The sequence below is a fragment of the Pleurodeles waltl genome, chromosome 10 (assembly GCF_031143425.1).
Source record: "Pleurodeles waltl isolate 20211129_DDA chromosome 10, aPleWal1.hap1.20221129, whole genome shotgun sequence".
In the NCBI taxonomy this organism is placed as follows: Eukaryota; Metazoa; Chordata; class Amphibia; order Caudata; family Salamandridae; genus Pleurodeles; species Pleurodeles waltl.
The window spans coordinates 830098013-830118193 of record NC_090449.1 but is presented as its reverse complement, the minus strand read 5'-3'; the positions used below and the strand labels follow the sequence as shown (position 1 = coordinate 830118193).

General features: G+C 40.4%; 1 protein-coding gene across 1 annotated transcript in view; it reads left to right on the top strand.

The window, feature by feature from the left end:
* The window catches only part of EGFR (epidermal growth factor receptor), a 526637-nt gene that overhangs the window by 425305 nt on the left and 81151 nt on the right, over nucleotides 1–20181 (top strand). The window contains exons 16-17 of the mRNA XM_069211504.1: nucleotides 127–165; nucleotides 8739–8880. Of these exons, the coding sequence (XP_069067605.1) occupies nucleotides 127–165; nucleotides 8739–8880 (181 nt within the window). The remainder of the gene's footprint in view (nucleotides 1–126; nucleotides 166–8738; nucleotides 8881–20181) is intronic.

Below are 20181 nucleotides of genomic sequence, written 5' to 3'. Positions count from 1 at the left end.
GCCCTTATTTGGTGTCTTTCATGTCACGAAGTGTGTGCTATTCTAAAGGATCAGTTTTTTAACCATCTGTGTGGACCTTTGAATTGAAATAAAGGTAGTTCTAAATGCATTTGTATTGCTTTCTAGGTGCTCTGGACCAGGTCCGGGAGGCTGTCTGGATTCAGGGTAATTTGTATTTCTTCTAAATTTGCAATTCATTTTTAAAAATATGTTCATCTTTATTTACATATATATTATCATTCACACTTACTAAATGTTTACAACTGTGTTCAAATATATTATGCCTTAATGATATAAAACAACTTTGTGTCAGAATGTTCTGAAAATGAATCCAAACATTTGAAGTTATAATAGCCATGCTAATGTCATGCCATTTTGAGTAAGTAAAATATGCTAGAATATATACAGTAATATGAAATTGAAAAAGGATTTAGCTTCATGATCGTCTACAAACCACATCCCCACAGATCCTTCTCATGGGGTTTGACACCAGAATCGAGAACATACAAAAATGGGTTATTGTCATTTTCAATAAAATCCTCTTTATTGATTCAGAGATTCCAACAGAACATACTGTAATGTCCTACTCTAAGCCCGCAGTGCCTTATTATTATGGACTGTAATGTGCAACAGAATATATTAAATTAAAATAACTCATTGGTTAGAAGTGGGCAGTGTGATATGATGCATAGATCACAAAATGGTATTAAGCTACATTCAGAATGGAAATGCAGACACACTTGGTGAAGTATTTTTACATTAGGCACGCACAGTGTGGCATCAGAAACAGTAAAATATTTTTCAAGGTTCAAGCTGACAAACATATTGTCATACCTAAGTTTTTTTAGGAGGTCCAGAGAAAGGGGCACAAGGATGTAGAAATGCCGATAAAGTATATTACCTTAAATCCTCAAGAATGCAGTGGGGCCAAGATGAGTCTTTTTTACTCAAAGACCCCAAAATGTAACCTTGACACCAAAGTACAAGGCAGTCGAAGTGAAAACCAAGATATGGGAATCTCACAGCTCAAAATCAAAGGTACCACAGATGGCAAAACTTCACATCTCAACTACTAGAGGTGGATCAGGATGAAGTGAAAGAACAGGCAGGGAAAAAGACGTGTTGATGCTAAAAAGAAAAGAAGACCCTATGACAGATGCTGAAAATAACTGAGAGAAAGAAACACAGGCTAGGTTCTCATTACTGCAGCAAAAAAGCCTCCGTGAATACCTCTTGAGTTTTCAAATACCAATGAGATGATCAATATGGGACCCCCACATCTGATACTCGATGCAGAGAACATCTGGGAAGATAAGATTAACCAGAAGAGGGTCTTGATATATATTCTTGTGGGCCTTCACACTTGATGCCCTATCACTCATTAATGCCCCCATTAAAGGGACAGATGATACTTATGTGGTGCATCTACAGGAGGAGCAAACAGAGGCATGATTCTTATTAGAAACATTACTGCTAGCACAAAGGAAGACACTATTCTTACCCATGTTGCCAAGCTTTATAGATCAAGGAAAAGAAGCATTCAAGGAGACACATCCTGAAAATCTGTTACACCTAGGTTTGGGAAGAAAAACGACCACAGGTTCATAAAGACCAATGGCCACCTGACATGGTCATTGTGCCAACCAACAATCAGGAAAAGGGTCAATACAACCTCATCCACAGGACACACAGTCAGGGAAAAAGAGCAAGTGAATGGGCTTTGTAGGAATAATGATGAAAAGGTCAGCTGCTACAGAAGGAGGATTGTGAAATCTAATGCCCTGCAGAATAGATACGGGCACCAGCAGTGGGAAGAAATAGAAGACTTAATGCAACACCAACCAGACCATATAAAAAAGAGCTAACCCTGTAATAGAGGAGGACAGAACAATAACTAACATGTGCCTAAAATCAGCCATGGACGCAACTGACACAAGAAGCAGGCACATGTGTAGAAGGACCACACTCAGGAAACATGTCTGACTATGGGTCTCAGGATTTAAACAGCAGATGTTCGGCTTAACTGCAGACGAGTATCTACAGCAAGTGAAGAAAGACAGTGATACGGCCAGGGCAATATGAGACTTACAGTTTAGGAAAGGCTTCAGAAGGGACATGACAGACTACAGGAAGAGTGGGCTTCCATCCTACTTTGCCACATCCATAATATTCATAAGTCACCATAGAAGAGTTAGTCCTTTCGTGAGAGAACAAACAGTAGGAGGCATATTGAGGGAGATTCTCCACAAATGAAGACAAATCGCCTCCGACAAGTGGGTATTAAATATAAACCAACAAGGATAATGTATAGAACTACAAGACAGAACACCAAATGTCAGGTCAATCAAGAGACCTTACAAGGAACAAGAAATAAAAAGGTCTGAAACAGGAGGTGAAAGAACTGTTGCAAAAACAAGCCATAGAGGATGTCCCAGTAAAAGGGTGCAACCAAGGAGTGTGCTCTGTGAGGTTTCTACTCCCATAACAAATACTTGACACTGGGGCCCATCACAGACTTCTGATTACTGAACAATTTCATAAAGATACAATGATTCAAGATGGCCACACTGTAGGAAGTCGTACCTGTTCTGAAAGAAGGTCACATGGCCAACATAGACCTTATGGGTGCCTACTTCCACATTCTGATGAACATTAGACAAAAGAAAAACCTTAGGTTTATGTTACATGATTCACATTACTAGTTCAAGCTGCTCCCATTTGGGATAAGGTAGCACAAATGGTCCTCACAAAATGCCTGCCTTGCAGTGGTGGCAGCTCATATCAGGAGGCAGAGGACACATGTTACACTTTGCTAGACAACTGGAAAGTAAAGGTGACATTGGGGAGGAAATGCAAAGACAGCATACAGAAGGTACTTCCAACCTTACAAAAACTAGATTTCTCTCTAAATATGGAAAAGTTCTCCCCACGTCGAAAAAGAGAAGACGGCTTCCTAGGCACAGCACTAAAATCAAACAAGGGGTGGGTGTTTGCAGCGCAAGAGAGAGTCTTGTCATTGACAGAGCGGCTCACCTCTGGCTAAAATCTCTGATAGTGAAAACTGTGATGAAACTGTTGGCAAAGATGGCTTCTTTTGATACAGATGCTAAATGTCAAACTTGTAATTCTCTTCCCTACATAAGAAGACTCTCTGTTTGTTTGGGAAAAATGTGTTATTATTTTGTTCGGCCTCTACAGTTAGATCTCACTGTTTGTGTGCAATTATTTCTATGGCTGTAGGCCTTCTATTGTACCTATTTCTCTGATATTATGCTAAAGCCAGTAACTGCAATGGTGGAATGTACAGCATCTCCCAGTGAGCAGGCTTTTCAATCAGCCGCCCCCTCTGTGATCATCATAATGGTCTGGGGGACACACACGGGCAAACTAAGCATCAGAGGGTGATGAAACCTTAGGAAGTAGTCAAAACACATACATGTGTTATTAAAGACAGTATTCCTACCTTTAAAGGATGTCCATGTGCATGGGATGGGGAAAATGTGCAAATCTTGACAAACAATGCAACAACAATGAACAAACAGAGCAAAGCAAAATCCTATGCCCTATTCACACTAGAAGAGGACATATGGAATTGGTACACACAAAGAGAGATAAAATTAATGGCCAGACATCTGCCAAGAGTGCTGAATATAGAGGCAGATAGACTTAGCAGACAAGGGTGCTCATCATGCAAGTGATGAGGTCCCATTGCTGGGGCACACCAGAAAAAAGCAAAATGTCAAAGGTTTGCATCCAGGTATCCATAGTACCTGTCCCTGCACAGAAATGCACTATAAGTAGATTGGTGAAATACCTTTGCATACATTTTTCCAGTGATACCAATTATCCCCATATTTATAAACAAGTGTTCACAGACACCTAGGAAAATGATACTGATAGCCCCGCAGTGGGTCAGACGAATACAATTTTCACATCTGGTGAAAATGGCGAGCAGCAAGGTAATGAAACTACCAACCTCACAAGACTTACAAACATTTTGCCCAGAGTTGAGCAATCTCAGCATAGTAGCATGGCTCCTTAGGACTTAAGAGTTTGGACACATGGACCTACGGCAAAGATGCAAGAAGTTTCTGAGAGAAGCCAGGAAAAGGACAACAATAAAAGTGCTGCTCTTCCGTGTGGAACAGGTTCATCTTCTAGTGCAGGAAAGAACATTTAGCACACAACCTAACAGTCATAACAGTGATGAGATATCTAACCCACCTATTTGACTGACAACTCTAATATAGATCCATCATTATGCAGGCACTGGGGCATATACTAGAGGTTCCATGGGAAATGTTACTTCACAACATCAGTCAGAGTCAGAATTTACTTTATTTGGTTAATTAAAACCATAAAAAGTACACAAACAAAACAAACAGAACATAAAAAAAATTACAAAAATTAAAAATAACACCTATAAATATTTTATATAGATGAACACAGAAAACATCTCAATGCAAAATACGGCAAACCAGGCTAAAATGTATTTCAACTAAGAGCTAATCTGTGATAATAATTCTGCCACCCACACCTTTTCCTGCATCTATTGGCAGTTCTCCTGGGGACTAAAGAGCATCTGAAAATACATCTGTGCCGGTTTAGCTTGTATAAAGCTCTTCCCTATTAATAATGGCAAAATAAAAAATAAAGTGCCGTCGTAGTAAGCAAAAATGATCACAAAACAACACAAAATAGAGGATGACCTGGTTGGAAAGGTTTGCAGGTGCCAGGAACCAAATTCTCCTCCTGCTCTTTCCCCTGGTTACAGCGAGAAACCAGTGTACAAGCTTTAATCTGAACCTAGCTAACAGGAAGCTGTGGTAAGGTAACAAAGTCTCAAGTATATATGATTCTGTCAGAGGACACGTTTTTAACAGAATATGTGTCCTTACAGTGGGTTTAGTTAGCTCCCTTACTTACCACTCTGCACAATAATAGGTAGAAATTGTCTCTTGACCCAGTTCAGGTCGCTCTTGGCAAGCTTCTCAGGAGATGCAAACAAATCAAGATGACCTAATTTATGTGCCAAAGTCACAATGTGGCACAACCAAGGGATGCTATTGGCACGATCTAAAGAAAGACAATCTTTGACCATTTTCCTGTTTAAGTCCAGGACATGGTTAATCCAGGTCCTAATCCAAAACGAAAAAGGAGAGAAACTGCCACCAGGTCCATGATGTACCCCACCCCAATTCTTTGTGAACAATATAAAAAGCTACTGATTGGGGGACTGAAAGCAAATTCCAAAGGAGTTTTTTTCCACTATTTGTAGGTCCCCGGGATACTCATATACAAGCAACAGTCATTAAAAGGTTCCTAGAAGAGGTGAAAAGAACTGCACCACCAAGGTCAGCACTTACACGTATGAGTAAATTTAACCTGGTCCTAACACAGCTAATGAAGGCGCTCTTTGAGCCATTACACAAAGCTCCATTAAGATATTTGACAATTAAAGTCTCCTTTTTGGTGGATATCACATTGTTACAGAGGAGCAGTGAGTTGCACTCACAGTACAAGAATCATACCTACAAAAGCACAAGGGCAGGGTGGTCATGAGGACAAACCCTTACTTCTTACCCAAGGTAACATCCCACTTCAATGTCAATCATACAATACAGCTGCCAGCCTTTTTAGCAGCCATAACACACACTAGAAGGCCACTACATTCATTGGATGTCAGGAGAGAAGTGATGTATTATTTACAAAAAACAAGACAGTGCATGGGGAAAAGGAACAGGTCACCTCTTTTGCATCTTCAAGTATAGGGATGCCAGTCACAAAGTTGAATAACACATCCTATACAACACAGCCTTATATTTTGCCAGCACTGGTCCTCTCCTCGTCCTGCTGGGGGACAGAAGACCAGGTCTTCCTCAAACTGATGCTCAGGAGTGTAAGCTGGTCATTATCACTGGTCCTGAAGAGACCCACTAGTCCTGGGGTCAGATTCAGACAGGGTCCTTATTCCATTAGGGCATCAGCGGGCTTGTCCTTCCAGCGGTCCATTGTGTTGCAGCTGTCACAGTCCAGGTCCAAAGTCTTGCTCTCCATGTCTGGGATGCTACATTTTTGCCCAGTCAAGCATGTGGGTTGGAGCCACCCCTTTGTCTAACCTTAGAACTGGTTCTTGTCTATTCTTCCCTCTTTCATGGATTTTGCTCTGGTATGGCTAGTGAAACAAATGGCTGATGTCAGGTCTCTTTGTGAGTGCTGAGTAAAGTCCCTTCGAAGCATATTCAGGGCAGTGACCAACTCCTCCCCAATTATCCTGTCAGAAAGACCCACTTTCCCTCTCCTTTGTGTTATGTCTGGCTCCAGAACACATTTCCCAGTGGGCGAGCCATCATCAGTCTAGGTAGCTGGAAACTCTCACAAACTTTAGCAGAAAAATGCCACCTTTCTAAAAGTGTAAAAAGAAAAGGGGATGGGTGTATATTAATCAGCAAGGTTATGTCCTACAAATCATGTAAATGAAAAAGTGCCAACTTTGACAATCATTTATTCATTGAAATCTGTGAGCATGCAAATCAATTGCCACAGCCACCTTTTAATTTTTGTTATATTCACTAAGAAATTATTCGATCATTTATATATATGAATTATCATACACAGTGTACAACAACCAAAAGAGCAATCTGTGAATCTTTTAACAAATATTCTAATCAATAACAGATTTTTTCACAAAACATAACATTCATGTAAAGACAGTAATACAATACTGTTTCACCTATGTGTTAACCTATCCTAATGTTTGTATCCTGGTTTTGAATTAATCTGTCAGAAAAGAGCTACACCAATCCCCACCATTTTATAGCTCCCACTTAAAGGGCCTATACCTGAAGCAAAAATACCAAATTAAACTTGTGCCACATGACAGGGATTTTTTCTTCTCACAATTTTCAAAATTTTCATAATTTTCCCTGTGCGCCGCTATGGACTTCCTTAACACTCTCTGGATTATGCCTCTGTCAGTCGACGTGTTTTGAACTCTGAGCCACTTTGGGGTTCTCTTCAGGGCTTAGAGCACCTGGATGCTCTAGAAAGACAAACATTGTGTCTACATATCTCATTTTGGATGAAAAGCTGCCATATTCTCTACGCCTCTTTCCAATCCCTCAAAAACAAATGTAATATGAAACAAATATTTAACTAAACTGTCCTTCTCCCTTCAATTTAAGGATGTCTAAAAACACTTCCCTGATGTTATTTTTATCACAGTCCTAATTTTCACAGAGTTCACCAAAAACCTTTGGGCCTGATTTAGATAATGGTGGAGGAGTTACTCCATCACAACGGTGAAGGATATATCATCTGTTGAAATCTAAATCACATTATATACAATCACCGTCGTGTTGGAGTATCCACTCCACCAATATCTAAATCAGGCTCTTTGTTTTCAACTAGGACAGTTGGATAATGACCAGCTAAAAAGGTTGCGGCTTTTTAACCAGCCTAACTTTTCTTTATTGCAAAGGCACATCACTGAAATTGTAACCTTCTTCAGGGCCGAGTTGATGACCTCGATTTTGGGCTTTCTCCATATCCTGCCTAGTGACAGTTAGATCCTTACCTCCTCTTAAAATGATCAATTCTTCTGGCTATTTCAGAAGATACCTGTACCTCCTGTTCTTAGCCTTTTCACTTTTTTGGGGGTTGCTTAGGGTAAATCAAGTGCCACCAGTAGAAATTATGTTTGAGTTTATAGCCTTATTTATTACCTTTTTTACTAGATTTTTTACTAGATTGTTTTACGTACAGGTAAACTGGGACAAAACATGTTTAATATATTGGGGAACTATTGTCCTTCATGTCTGCAATAAACATTTCTTAAACAGGCCAGCACTGGAGATACTTCTCTTTATTACCACTGACATTTTTCTGCAAGTACATATTTTGCTTCTATACCCTGCCCAGTTCCCAGTTAAATTTAAATTTTGTTTTTACTCTAGCAATAAATTATATTTTTAATGTTTTCTCATGTCCTTGTTGAACTTGATCTTCTTCCTACAACTCCTCATAACTACAATTGGCTTCAGTAGCCTCTGATATTAAGTCAATAATATTGAATCATCAAGATACAAATTAATGTAGTAACAAAGTATCTGTGTTAACCTCCAACATGAGCTGATATTTCTTGCGATATTCAAATACCTTAATTCTGAGTGGCTGGATATCAGAGATCAGTAATATGGCTCTGGATATTACTCATACAAGAAGTATCAGTAATACAAAACCCCTGTATTACCAGGATACCACAAGATGATCCTCTATGGATCCCTATGCAATGGGTAATAACATTTGGCGATTGATACTACAGCATTAATTTCTCCATAAAAACATCATGTACGTTTATTTGGTTTTACCTGTAAACTGACTGGTTTACCAGGGGTGTGAAGGATTAGTTCCCAGTAAAACATGCAGTATTATTGCACATGGTAACTCTGGTCGAGCCAATACTGCACAACTTGTGATTCCTATTACCAATCACTTTCAAGAATTGTGTGTGACTCATATTGAGGGCCTAATTGTCCTTGTCCCTCAGGCATGGTGTATCTGCACTTACAACTCAATGAATTAAGAACAGTATTTTAGATATTAGCAAAAATTATATTCAAGTCTTCTCATACTGTCAATCTTTGTGATCTGATGCAATGTACTATATTTTGCAGAGAAAAACAACATCAACATATCACTTTAGACTGTTATTGCAGAGGTTTAACTTTATCTTCCAGATCGAGAATCCCATCGATTGCTGCTGGAGTCGTTGGAGGTATCCTGTGTGTGGTCATTATTGGCTTATGTGTTGGATTTTTCATTCGCCGAAACCGTATACAGAGGAAACGCACTTTGCGTAGGTTACTCCATGAAAAAACGGTATGTTTTTTTTTTCCTTTCAAATATTTATTTTTATTTGCTCCTTTTTCCTATTGCATATTATGTTGTGTAGAAAATTGATTTCCTTTTTCCAGTCCAATTAAGTTTTCTTTTTTTAATAATGCAGTTGTTTGACATTGGGTTTCTGGTTGGCAGAGGGATACACTTTGTCCAAGCAGGAACCAGAATCCAAGTCAGGGGAAGTCAGTTACACACCATAAATTAACCTGTGCTCACCTGCTGGTAGCTTGGCACAGAGCAGGCAGGCTGAACTTAGGAAGCAATGTCAAAAGTATTTGTGAAACACTTAAAACAGTAAAATAGTGTAAACACCACACAAAAAAGATACCACAACTGGTTAGAAATATAAAGCTTAATTTAATGAACAAAACAAGACCAAAACGACAAGAATGCCTAGAATCATAAAGTGCCAACCCGGGCCATCTGGTCGTGCTAGACCAGGTCAAATCTGAAAAAGTCAGGCCTACTGCGATGGAGAGCGGGTCCAACCGTGGCCCGCTGAACTCTGTACCGGGGTTTTGGGTTGCGTCAATAATGAGGACGCAAGGGGCGAAGCAAAGTTGATGTGTAGACCTGGTAGTGTAGGCGATGCGTCAGATATGAACCTCACAATCGGGGATGTGTCACTGTTGAACCCTTTGTGATGAAGGAGATGCATCATCATAGAGCCGCACAGCTATGAGGCAAGGTCCTCAAGCAGCGATGTGTTGGCATAGAAGGAGATCCTACGGTTCCAACCAGCACAATGGCAGTGATGTGTGGATGTTGTTGGATCACCTAAGGCAAACCAACTTCCAATGTCTCAGGCCTGGATTGGTGCCACTTGGCAGGGAGGGCTCACAGTTGGCAGAGTCCAGGTTTTGTTGTAGAGTTGCTGAGACTTCAGAACAGGAGGCAAGCAGGCAAGCTCTTGGAGTCACTCTGGGTTCAAGTCCTGTAGGTCCAGTCCCTCTTACCCAAGCAGGGAGGGCAGCAGGCATGTCAGCACAGCAGAAAAAGTAGTTCTTCTAAAACAGCACCAGCAGAGTATCAGTCCTTCAGCAGCACAGTGGTCCTTCTTCCTGGCAGAGTATCTACAGGTCCAGAAGAGTACTGATTTGGTAGGGTCAGATGTCCAGTTTTTGTACCCAGTTGTGCCTTAAAGTGGGGGTATTTGAATTGAAGTGCACAGATGTCCTCCCAGCCTGCCCTGGCTCCAAACTCACATCAGAGGATGAAGCTGTCCTTTGTGTAGGAGCAGGACAATGCCTATTCAGGTGTAAGTGTCAGCTACTCCCTGCCATCCTGCCCAGGATGACCCATCAACATGCACAGGGCTACTCAGTCACACCTACCCTTCCTTTGTGTGAGGCTGTCTAGAGGGAATGCAGGAAACCAGCTCAGATGTGTGTTGTAGACAGGCTGCAGGCAAACAGGGATTAGAGCAGGAAAATGCCAACTTTCTAAAAATTGTGTTTTCCATTTTGTAATAATAAATCTGACTTTACCATTAAAGAGGATTTATCATTATAATTCCATAGGTACTAAACATGGCAGACCTACTTCTTCTCAATCAGGAATTACACTTTGTTAAATGTAAGAAGGAATCCCCAGTGTTAACCTATGAGCGGGGGGTTTCACTACCAAGATATGTAAAACTTAAAAGTAAATGTCCTGCCTTTTAATTACATACCACTATGCCCTGTGGGCTACTTAGGGCCTACCTTAGGAGTGGCCTATATTTCATAAAAGCGGAGTGTTAGGCTTAGCAATTGGTTTTACATGCCAGGTCAACATGGCAGTCAAACTGCACACACAGGCTCTGCAATGGCAGGTCTCGGATATGTTTAAAGGGCTACTTAAATGGGTGGCACAACCTGTGCTGCGGGCCCACTAGTAGCATTTAATTTACAGGCCCTCAGCACATATGGTGCACTTTACTAGGGACTTATAGATAAATTATTAATGAATTGTGTATACTCCAATGTTACTATGTTTTAAGGGACTGAACACATGCACTTTAGCACTGGTTAGCAGTGGTAAAGCGCCCAGAGTCCTAAGGCCAGGACAAACAGGCCAGTAAATGTGGGGAAAAGCAGGCACAAAGTTTGGGAGAAGACTATCCTAAGGCTGACAGTTCTAACAGCAATTATTTGGGAGGCTCAGTGATACAGGGTGGAAAAAGCTTTTTTAAGTACTATAATGTTTTAAATGTATTCATATATGTCAAATGGAGCATACGATTTCTGTAATCTGTGTAGCACACAGTTGCACAAGTTCAAACATTATCACTTTTGCTAACTTTTTGTTTGTATATCTAGTCAGTGAATTGAATAAAAATAATATTCAGAATGATAGTTTTAATTGTAATAATGCTCTAAATGCAAATCAGAGTACACCCTGGTACTTTCTCTGCTGTTGCTTTGCTCCATTTAGATACGCAATATGAGGTCCCCCAACGTCTGTCAGAGAACATTCACTAGCAGGTATATTTGCCAAAAGCACATAGTTTTCTTACATGTGTTTAAACTAAGCCCCCAGATAAAGCTTTGTAAGTGCCTGTTGCTCTCAGTAGCATGCTCAAATGACATTAATAAATGCTGCAGAGGACATTATCATTGAGGTAACTGCCCTTCGCTTGTGTATGTGTCTTGGCCTTCACTGAGGTGGACACATTACTTCAGTTGCAGTCAATTAATTAATGATAATACCCTCTGGAGCATTAATACTAAAATACATGGGAATCTGTGTTGCCTGTTTAAACGCCGGTCTGTAATTAACTTATTACAGGTGACTTGTGATGCATTTAGCAGCCTGTAATAAATATATGATGTAGCTGGTCAACTGTAACAGTTGAGTGCTGATGTCACTAGGCCTTCTGCCAGAACAGCAGCAAAGATGAAAGGCAGGTCATGCAGCGTAATTAAAGCTGAGGTTTTGAAAACAAAAATGAAATGTGTCTTTCCTTCTTGTGCTCTGCTTTTCTAAATGAACAGTGAAAAGCAGAATGGAGGCATTAATGGCAAAATGTGTATTTTTCTACACTTTTGATAATTATAGAAAAGACAGAATTTTCGTGATGCTTCTACACCTTCTGAGCTACCATGTTTTTTAAAAATCTTACTTGTATTAGACTGATTCTAATTTTGTTTGCAAAAAATATCAACATTTTTGTGTGTTTAATTTTGCACTGGCTATTTTAATGTTATTCTTCATGTTTACAAACATCCTGTCTCTTTCACATGAAATGGCAATACCCCATTAACTTGGACGACTACCCGCTGCCTAGCACTGTAAGGACAGTTCATGCCACCTTCGACGCCGGTCATCTATATGGTCACTGAACACCTCATTCACATGCAGTACCCTTATAATGTATGACAGGGTACTTTAACCCATAAATAATAGAAAATTACTTAGTTCTGTGACCAAGGGGCTGCTTTGTAAAGGCTGATCCTAAGTCTTACCTTGGCAAGAGTGTCACATCTGTTTTTGATAGAAGGATTAGGTCATTCAGTGAGCGAGACCTATCACAATGTGCTAAGAAACATAATGAAAAATGTAAATTGTAGAAAGGACACAAATAGATCTTGCTGGGCATTAACCAGAACCACAGCAGCACAGTAGTTTCAACAGGATCACTAGCTCTTGATCCATTAAAGTGCTAAGAAGCCACAGCTTAATTCGCATGTACCTCCCAAGCGAGGATCCTCTCAGTTATGCTAAGTCCCAAACCAGGGTCCTCTCAAACCACAGTCCTCCAAGTTAGGCATCAACTAATGCAGAGCTTAGTGACTGAAAAATCAGTATGTTAAGAAATGAAAATGTTGGTGCATGAATGCATTCAAAATAAGCAAGTGCTTACATTCTGTCAAATAGGGGTCTGCAAAGATGATGTGTAATCACAAAAAAGATTTATGATGTTCATGATGATGATCATAATAATAATTGTTTGAGCACAACTTCTACTTCTAAGTGCTCTATTACCCTCTTACTCGTGCATCCTTAGAAGGATGTAACGTATAGTAAGCCTTGCAGAGGCTCAACCATATTGATCCTCAACAGTGTTATCACAGTTTCAAAGTTTGTCAAGATATATAAAACAGTAATGGTCATGACGTTGACAGTTTGAGTCGCTTTCTGTCAGCATGCCAAATATTAGGAATATTTGTCACAGAGGGACAAACATCCAGGGGAGAATAATGTTGTGTTCTTATGTTGATTACACGTGACGGCACGAGACCGCATGCCGATTCGATATCGCGTGCTGCTGGGGGTCATGTTCTCCGGGGCTCTCGAGTGCAGCAGAACGGTAGAGACCTACATGGGAGCTATTGGAGCCTCTAATTTTTGCCCTGAAAGGAAAAAGGGTCTTCTTTTACACTCTTTGGGATATGAAGGGAGAGAGATTTTCAAACACTTACCTGACCTGCCACAAACTGATGAAGAACTTGATGAATATCGTATGACCACCAAGAAGTTGTCCACAAGGTTTGATGTACTGCCGAGTCTGGTGGTTTTGCAGCACAAATTCTTCAAGCATCAGCAGGTTCAAAGTGAGGATGTTGACGCATACGCCAGTGCACTGAGACAATTGGCCTCGAAGTGTGAATTTAGAGATTTTCAAGACCAGCTAATAAGGGACCAGTTTATCGGTCACTGCTCAAATAAGCACATTCAACAGAAGCTACTTACCATGGGAAATCCAACGTTGGAAGAAGTAATTAAAACAGCCAAAAGCGTTGAACTGGTGCAGATCTCTCTAAAGGAACTCTCAACTAGTACTGGGGTGAAGGACTCTGATCAAATGCATGTGAATGTCATTACAAAAGTGGGTGCGGCAAAGAAAGGCGAGCTGAAGAAACATGACAACCCATTTTTCAGGTCTTCTAACATATGTTTTAGATGTGGGAACATGCCTCACTTTAAGCATGGCAAAAGCTGTCCAGAGAAGAATGCTGTATGTAGGAAGTGCAGTAAAGTGGGTCACTTTGCTAAAGTCTGTCAATCCATGTTTAACAAGCAAGCTAAGGTTTCTAGTGTAGTGGAGGAAGAAGAGGAGAATGAAGAGGAATCATTTGTAAAGGCATTTCAAGATATGATTGTGGTGGTCACTGAAAATGTATGTGGAGTCAAAGATCAAAGCCTGTGCATAAATCCCCTGGTAGATATTCGGGTTGGTGATAAGTGGTTTCGGTTATTAGTGGACTCTGGGGCACGTATTACTATGATCACATCGGATCTCTTCCACAACACTTGGGGTGATAGGAAGTTACTGCCTCCCGACAGATCATCGGTATCTTATGAGGGCAGGAAAATTGACTTGGAAGGCTACATAGAAGACAGTCTAGAGTTCAAGGGTCGCAAAATCTTTGGTAAAATTGACGTGGCTTATAAAGGTCTGAACATTTTAGGATGGTACCACCAAGGGTTGTTTGGTATGGTGTTGAAACCTGGTGCTAAGGAACTAATCCTTGTGGTAGGGAACTCAGATTCAAAGGCACCATTTGAGCAGGAGTTCCCTAGTATTTTTGCACAGGGTTTGGGAAAGATTGCTAGTTTTAAACACAAAATTAAGGTGAAAGATAGAGCCATCCCGGTGAGACATAAGGTCAGGTCGGTGCTGTTTAGTCTTAGAGATGATCTTAAAGCTGAATTGAACAAGCTTCAACTTAATGGTGTAATTGAGCCTATTGAGTCCAGTTTGTGGCTTTCTCCTTTGGTGGTTGCCCAAAAATGAAATGGGAACCTACGTTTATATGTGGACATCAAGAGTCTCAATAAGGAGATATGGGTAGACTCGTATCCATTACCTAAGATTAGCGACCTGCTCGATGAGCTCAGAGGCTCTGTGTGGTTTTCCAAAATAGATTTGGCATCGGCATATCACCAGGTGGTGTTGGTCGAGGATTCGCGCCATTATACAGCTTTCAATTCCCTGTTTGGCACTTTCCAGTTTTGCAGGATGCCATTTGGGTTGGCCTCCGCGGCGTCAGCTTTTCAACGCATCATGCATAAAATGTTGGGGGAAATACAGGGCATTCTGGTTTTCCAACATGATGTCTTGATCCATAGTAGGAGTTTGGAAGATCATCATGAGAAAATCAGATCTGTCTTTAAAAAATATTCCGTCCTATGGCGTCTGTGTAAAAAAAGAAAAATGTGAGTTCTACAAGAAAAAAATAGAATTTTTGGGTCACTGTCTGTCTGGGAATGGGGTTGCACCTCGGCCCGGCCTGGTAAAAGCCATTGTGGAATTGCCTAATCCCAAGGACAAAGACGAGTTGCAGTCATTTGTAGGCATGTGTGCATATTATTCTAGGTTCATTTCAAACTATGCTAGCAAAATGAAAGTTTTGTCAAACTTGCTCAAGAACAAGGTACCGTTCATATGGGATAGTGAGTGTCAAGCTACATTAGAAAAAGTTAAACAGGAGTTGGTGGATGCTAGACCATTGAGTCCGTATGACCCCAGTCAATTGTGCACCATCACAGTCGATGCTAGTAGGTATGGGTTGGGAGCAGTGCTGTCTCAAGGTATGGGAAAGGACGAGAAGGTTATTAGTTATGCCTCTAGAGCATGGGTACTCGCAAACATTTCCCCAGGGGCCACAAAACGCTGTCTGTGGCATGCCCGAGGGCCGCACTGATGCCAGTAGGCCGAGAGTAGGGGGGTGATGGAAGGTGGGCACAAGGGAGGGCGCAAAGTAAGGTAAAACGCTCATGCATTTAAACACTTTTTTGAAGTTTGCTGACAGTTTATCGTGTTCTTACATATCTAGTGCAACATATCTTTAAAACTAAATGTGTTCCTAAAGATAAGTTGTCTAGGTCACTTAGTTAATGTGTAAATAAAGTATGCCCATTTCACAGCTTTCTGAACTTTTCTGCTTTGTCAAGCGAACAGCAGCCCAGTGCTGCTGTTCACGAGGGGGCCACAATTAAAGGTCAGGAGGGCCGCATGCGGCCCCCGGGCCGTACTTTGAGTATCCCTGCTCTAGAGTATTACGTGAATCAGAACTCAATTACTCAGTGATTGAGAAAGAGCTGCTAGCATGCTATTGGGCTAGTGAGAAATTTAGAAGCTGTATATGGGGAAGAAACTATGTTATTCAAACTGATCATAAACCATTGGTGTACATTTTGAATGGAGACAAGATTAACTATACGACCCTGCACTGCACGTCTCACCACTAAATTGTTACAGTATGATTTTCAAGTCAGATATATTCTGGGAAAGGATAATTTCACAGCTGACTTCCTATCTTGTTTACCTATTGATGATGAAAGCGCTGTGGATGTGGAGGAGGATGTGGAGGACTGTTTTATACTGGCTGTGGATGCAGATGAATCCAAGGTGTGCACGGAGATTGTGTGGAGGATGGCTGAAAGCAATGACGAGGTGCTGTCCATGGTTAAGCAGTATATAGTCAACGGCTGACCTAAGGAAAGGAATTTGAATACAGAGGTCCAACCGTATGCCAAGGTGGGTGATGAGCTGTCAATTGAGGATGGCATTGTGTTGAGGAATGATAAGTGCGTACCCCTGTGCGAGGTTAGACCAAAATTGGTGAACTATGGTGCCACTATGACAAAAAGACGTATCAGGGCGCTCTATTGGTGGCCTTCTATGGATATAGATGTGGAAAGAGCTGTTGATGGTTGTGTGGTGTGTAACAGTGCCGAAAAATGGTTGAAGATTGTAAAGTCACCATTACAACCCATACATTTACCAGATAAGGCTTGGGTTAAAGTAGGGGTCGATATGGTTGGGCCCTTCAATTTCCTCCCTAGTCACATGCACTATGCCTTTGTACTGATGGATCATTTCAGTAAATGGCCAGAAGTTTGGTTCTTTGCTAAACCTACGACCGGTTGTGCCATACAGTTCCTCAAAGAAATTGTTTGGAGGGAAGTGTTTCCGGAATTCTTAATCTCAGATAATGGTGTACAGTTTGTGAGCAATGAGATGGAAACATTTCTAGGAGAGTCTGGTGTGAAACATTTGAAGAGCTCTCTGTACCATCCTCAAACGAATGGTTTAGTTGAGAGAATGAACAGAGTGGTGGTGGAATGCATCAAGTGGGCTAAAGCGAGCAAATTGGATGTGGAAGAAGCTGTGAATTCGATGTTGTGGTTTTATCGTACCACTCCACATTCTGTAACAAAAATCTCTCCATTTGAACTTTTGAAAGGTAGGTGTAGTACGTCAAGACTTTTCCCGGCTTGGTTAGCCAAGATTGTGTCTGGTAAATTTCCTGATGCAGTGGACAAGGACAGGGTTTTGGATGAAGTAAAGAAAAATCAGGATAAGGTGAAAGCTAGGTATGACCAGAAAAATTCTACAAAAGAATGCTAATTTCAACCAGGTGATGTGGTGCGCAGCAAGTTACAGACCTTCGTGAGGAAAGGGGAAGCCTGTTATGGGAGTCCATTGACGGTGAGGAGAGTGTGTGGAAATGCCATTATGGTGGAGGGTGGTCAATGATGGAATGTGGGTAAAGCTGTGAAGGTGAGTGACGGCAGTGGCAGTGGTCTGAAAAGGTGTAGTAGGTCTGTGTCAGAGGGCATGGATCAGGAACGGTTGCTGTCAAACACAAAGTTGGTGGCGCCCCAAACACTTAGAAGATCTGTTCGTGTGAAATGGTTACAGCTCAAACTTAGAGAATCTCATGGCTGTTAGCAGGAAATCTACTTGTTGAGGTCAATGATGGCCAAGATTGTTTTGTGGTCCAATGTTAGGTAATTTTTCTCTGTTGTGGAAGTTTTGTAAAAAAAAAAAGGGAGATAATATGTTCTGTTCTTTATGTTGATTCCACGCGACGGCACGACACTGTTTGCTGGTTCGATATCGCGTGCTGCGGACGGTCGTGTTCTCCGGGGCTCTCGAGCGCAGCAGAACGGTTGAGCAGCTGCGGAGGTGCCGGAGGACGCGACAGCGGCGGTCTTTGTTTAATTGGATTTAATAAATTTGCTAAAGCTACCAAGACGCCTCACCTTCATTACAACAAATAACAAAACGATTTTCAATACAAATCCTGAAGTTCTCTATTCCTAAAGTATAGTTAAAAAATAAAGATAATTGTGGTTGCTACTGACCATATTTCCATAGGCATATGCTCCAGTAAGGCCAAATGAGTTGCAGATTCTGTGGTTATTATCTAGGAAGTGGTAGCAAAACAATGGGACATCGCACAATTCAGTGTTCGAAGACATCACCGGGTTGTTCCTCCCTGGAAACTGGAGGGACATGTTTTTGCAATTTTGGAACTAAGAATTTTCAAATACATTTTTGAAGAAATAGAGCATGAGTGGAAATCCCCTAGCAGGAAAAGAATCAGAAAGGCAGTGTGTATTAAAGACTGAAGTAAAGGATTACACGTGACATGGAAATTCTATGCTGAGTGAAAGAAATAAAACACATACATTGAAAACCTAGGCAGAAGAAGGAAGCTGAATGGGGAAAGAAAGAGAAGTGGAACAATATGGGACATAGGAGGATAAAAAAGAAAGTAATCTGAGCTTCACAGGGGTTGCCTTAAAATCCTTCTTAATGTTTTAATCTCCTTGATGCTGAAACCGCATATCAACCTACAGGTCAGGATTCGAATACGCTTGCACTGAGGTCGATGGGATCTTTGGACCAAGTTAAGAGTATAGTAAAGCCAAACACATTCGATCAAATCTCAATCAATACATCAACAAATAAACATTATAATCAATTTGTCCATGAGAACAAAACTCCAGTCAGTGAAATTTTCAAATCTTTATTACAACCACAAAGTCAGATACAAAGTAAGTAAAAATAAGTTACAAAGATAAATGAAAACTGTACGTGACCAAATCAAGTTTAATCTACTCATTATCAACACCATTAAACATTCCAGCAAAATTACGCACACAAGCAATAATAATATCTGTGTGACAGAAACAGATTTCAAATTGTAAGATGGTGGGGTTAGTCATAAATCAAATTCAAAGTTCAATATCTTCAATTTTTATGAGGATAGTTATCAAAACTCAACATATCAAAATTTTAAGAGGATGGTATTTTTTTTAAATAAACACATTAATTTTTTAGGAGAATAATTTTCCCTGTTGCTATCACAAATTAGGACAAGCGTGTGTGGGAATGGGCTAACACAGGCGGACAAAAGCAAAAAGAAAAGAGGTCAACAATAATTTGCAAATATCATCTATCTTGGGTTAGATTAGACTAACTAATAAAATAAAAATAAAAACAGGTGTCAGCATGCTAATCTAATTAAAATAAGGCAAGGGAACAAATAACGTTGCAATTTTCTATCTCTTCCGGAAACAGCATTCATGTTAGATACTGCAGCAAAACATGTCAGATCCAGCAGAGCGCCTCAGGAACATCATCAGGGAAAATGCAAAACACGGGCTGCATGTCAGGAACAGGCATGGAACAATCTGACAAAAAAAGTCAAAGGGGCAAATACAAGACGAACTTAACAATAGATGCATCAAGTGGGGACTTCACAGCAGATGCATCAAGAGGACTTAGCAGCATGAGAAGCAAGAGGGGAACATAAGAGCAATGGGACCAAATGGAGACTGACTACAAAATTCAAAAGTCTCTGCCTAACTGGAAATGTCCAATGTAATTTGATTGGTCCACAGTGCAGAACCATATGTTTTAAAATGACAAATATCCAATGAAATTTAGAATGCCCATTAGGTTTGCAACATCTCCAGATCTTCTCAGGGTAGGTGTGAAGTCATCTCTCTTTCCATGTGAAACCAACAGTAAATGGCAACTCTGTACATTATTTGATACATTCCACGATCATCCTATGGCTCACAACAGTTTTCTCCTTTCACATTGGAGCGAGCATTTGAACAACAGTGACTTTCCAGTCCTCATGTTCTAGGGTTGCAACAATTTAAAGTTATTTCTGAATGAGCTTACACACACTACAACTGAACCCTTTACTAAACATATGAAACAACCTAATTGAAAAATTCAGGGGAAAGGGAAAGAAATGATTCAGCTTTTTCATTACTGCTGCGAATATGAAATTTCAGGCCTAGTTATGCTAATGCACAAAATAAATGCATTAATATGACAACTTATAAAACATGCAAAATATGTAAACTCATGAACATATCTCATTAATAATATATCATAAAATATGTAAAGCATTTTCAATTATGAATTGCAACTTTTATTAATGAATTGTACTAAATATGACTGAGACATATATTTATTTTTCTGCACATGTGTATCTTTAGACTACTAACTCACTTTAAACAACATAACTCATAATTATTCTCTAA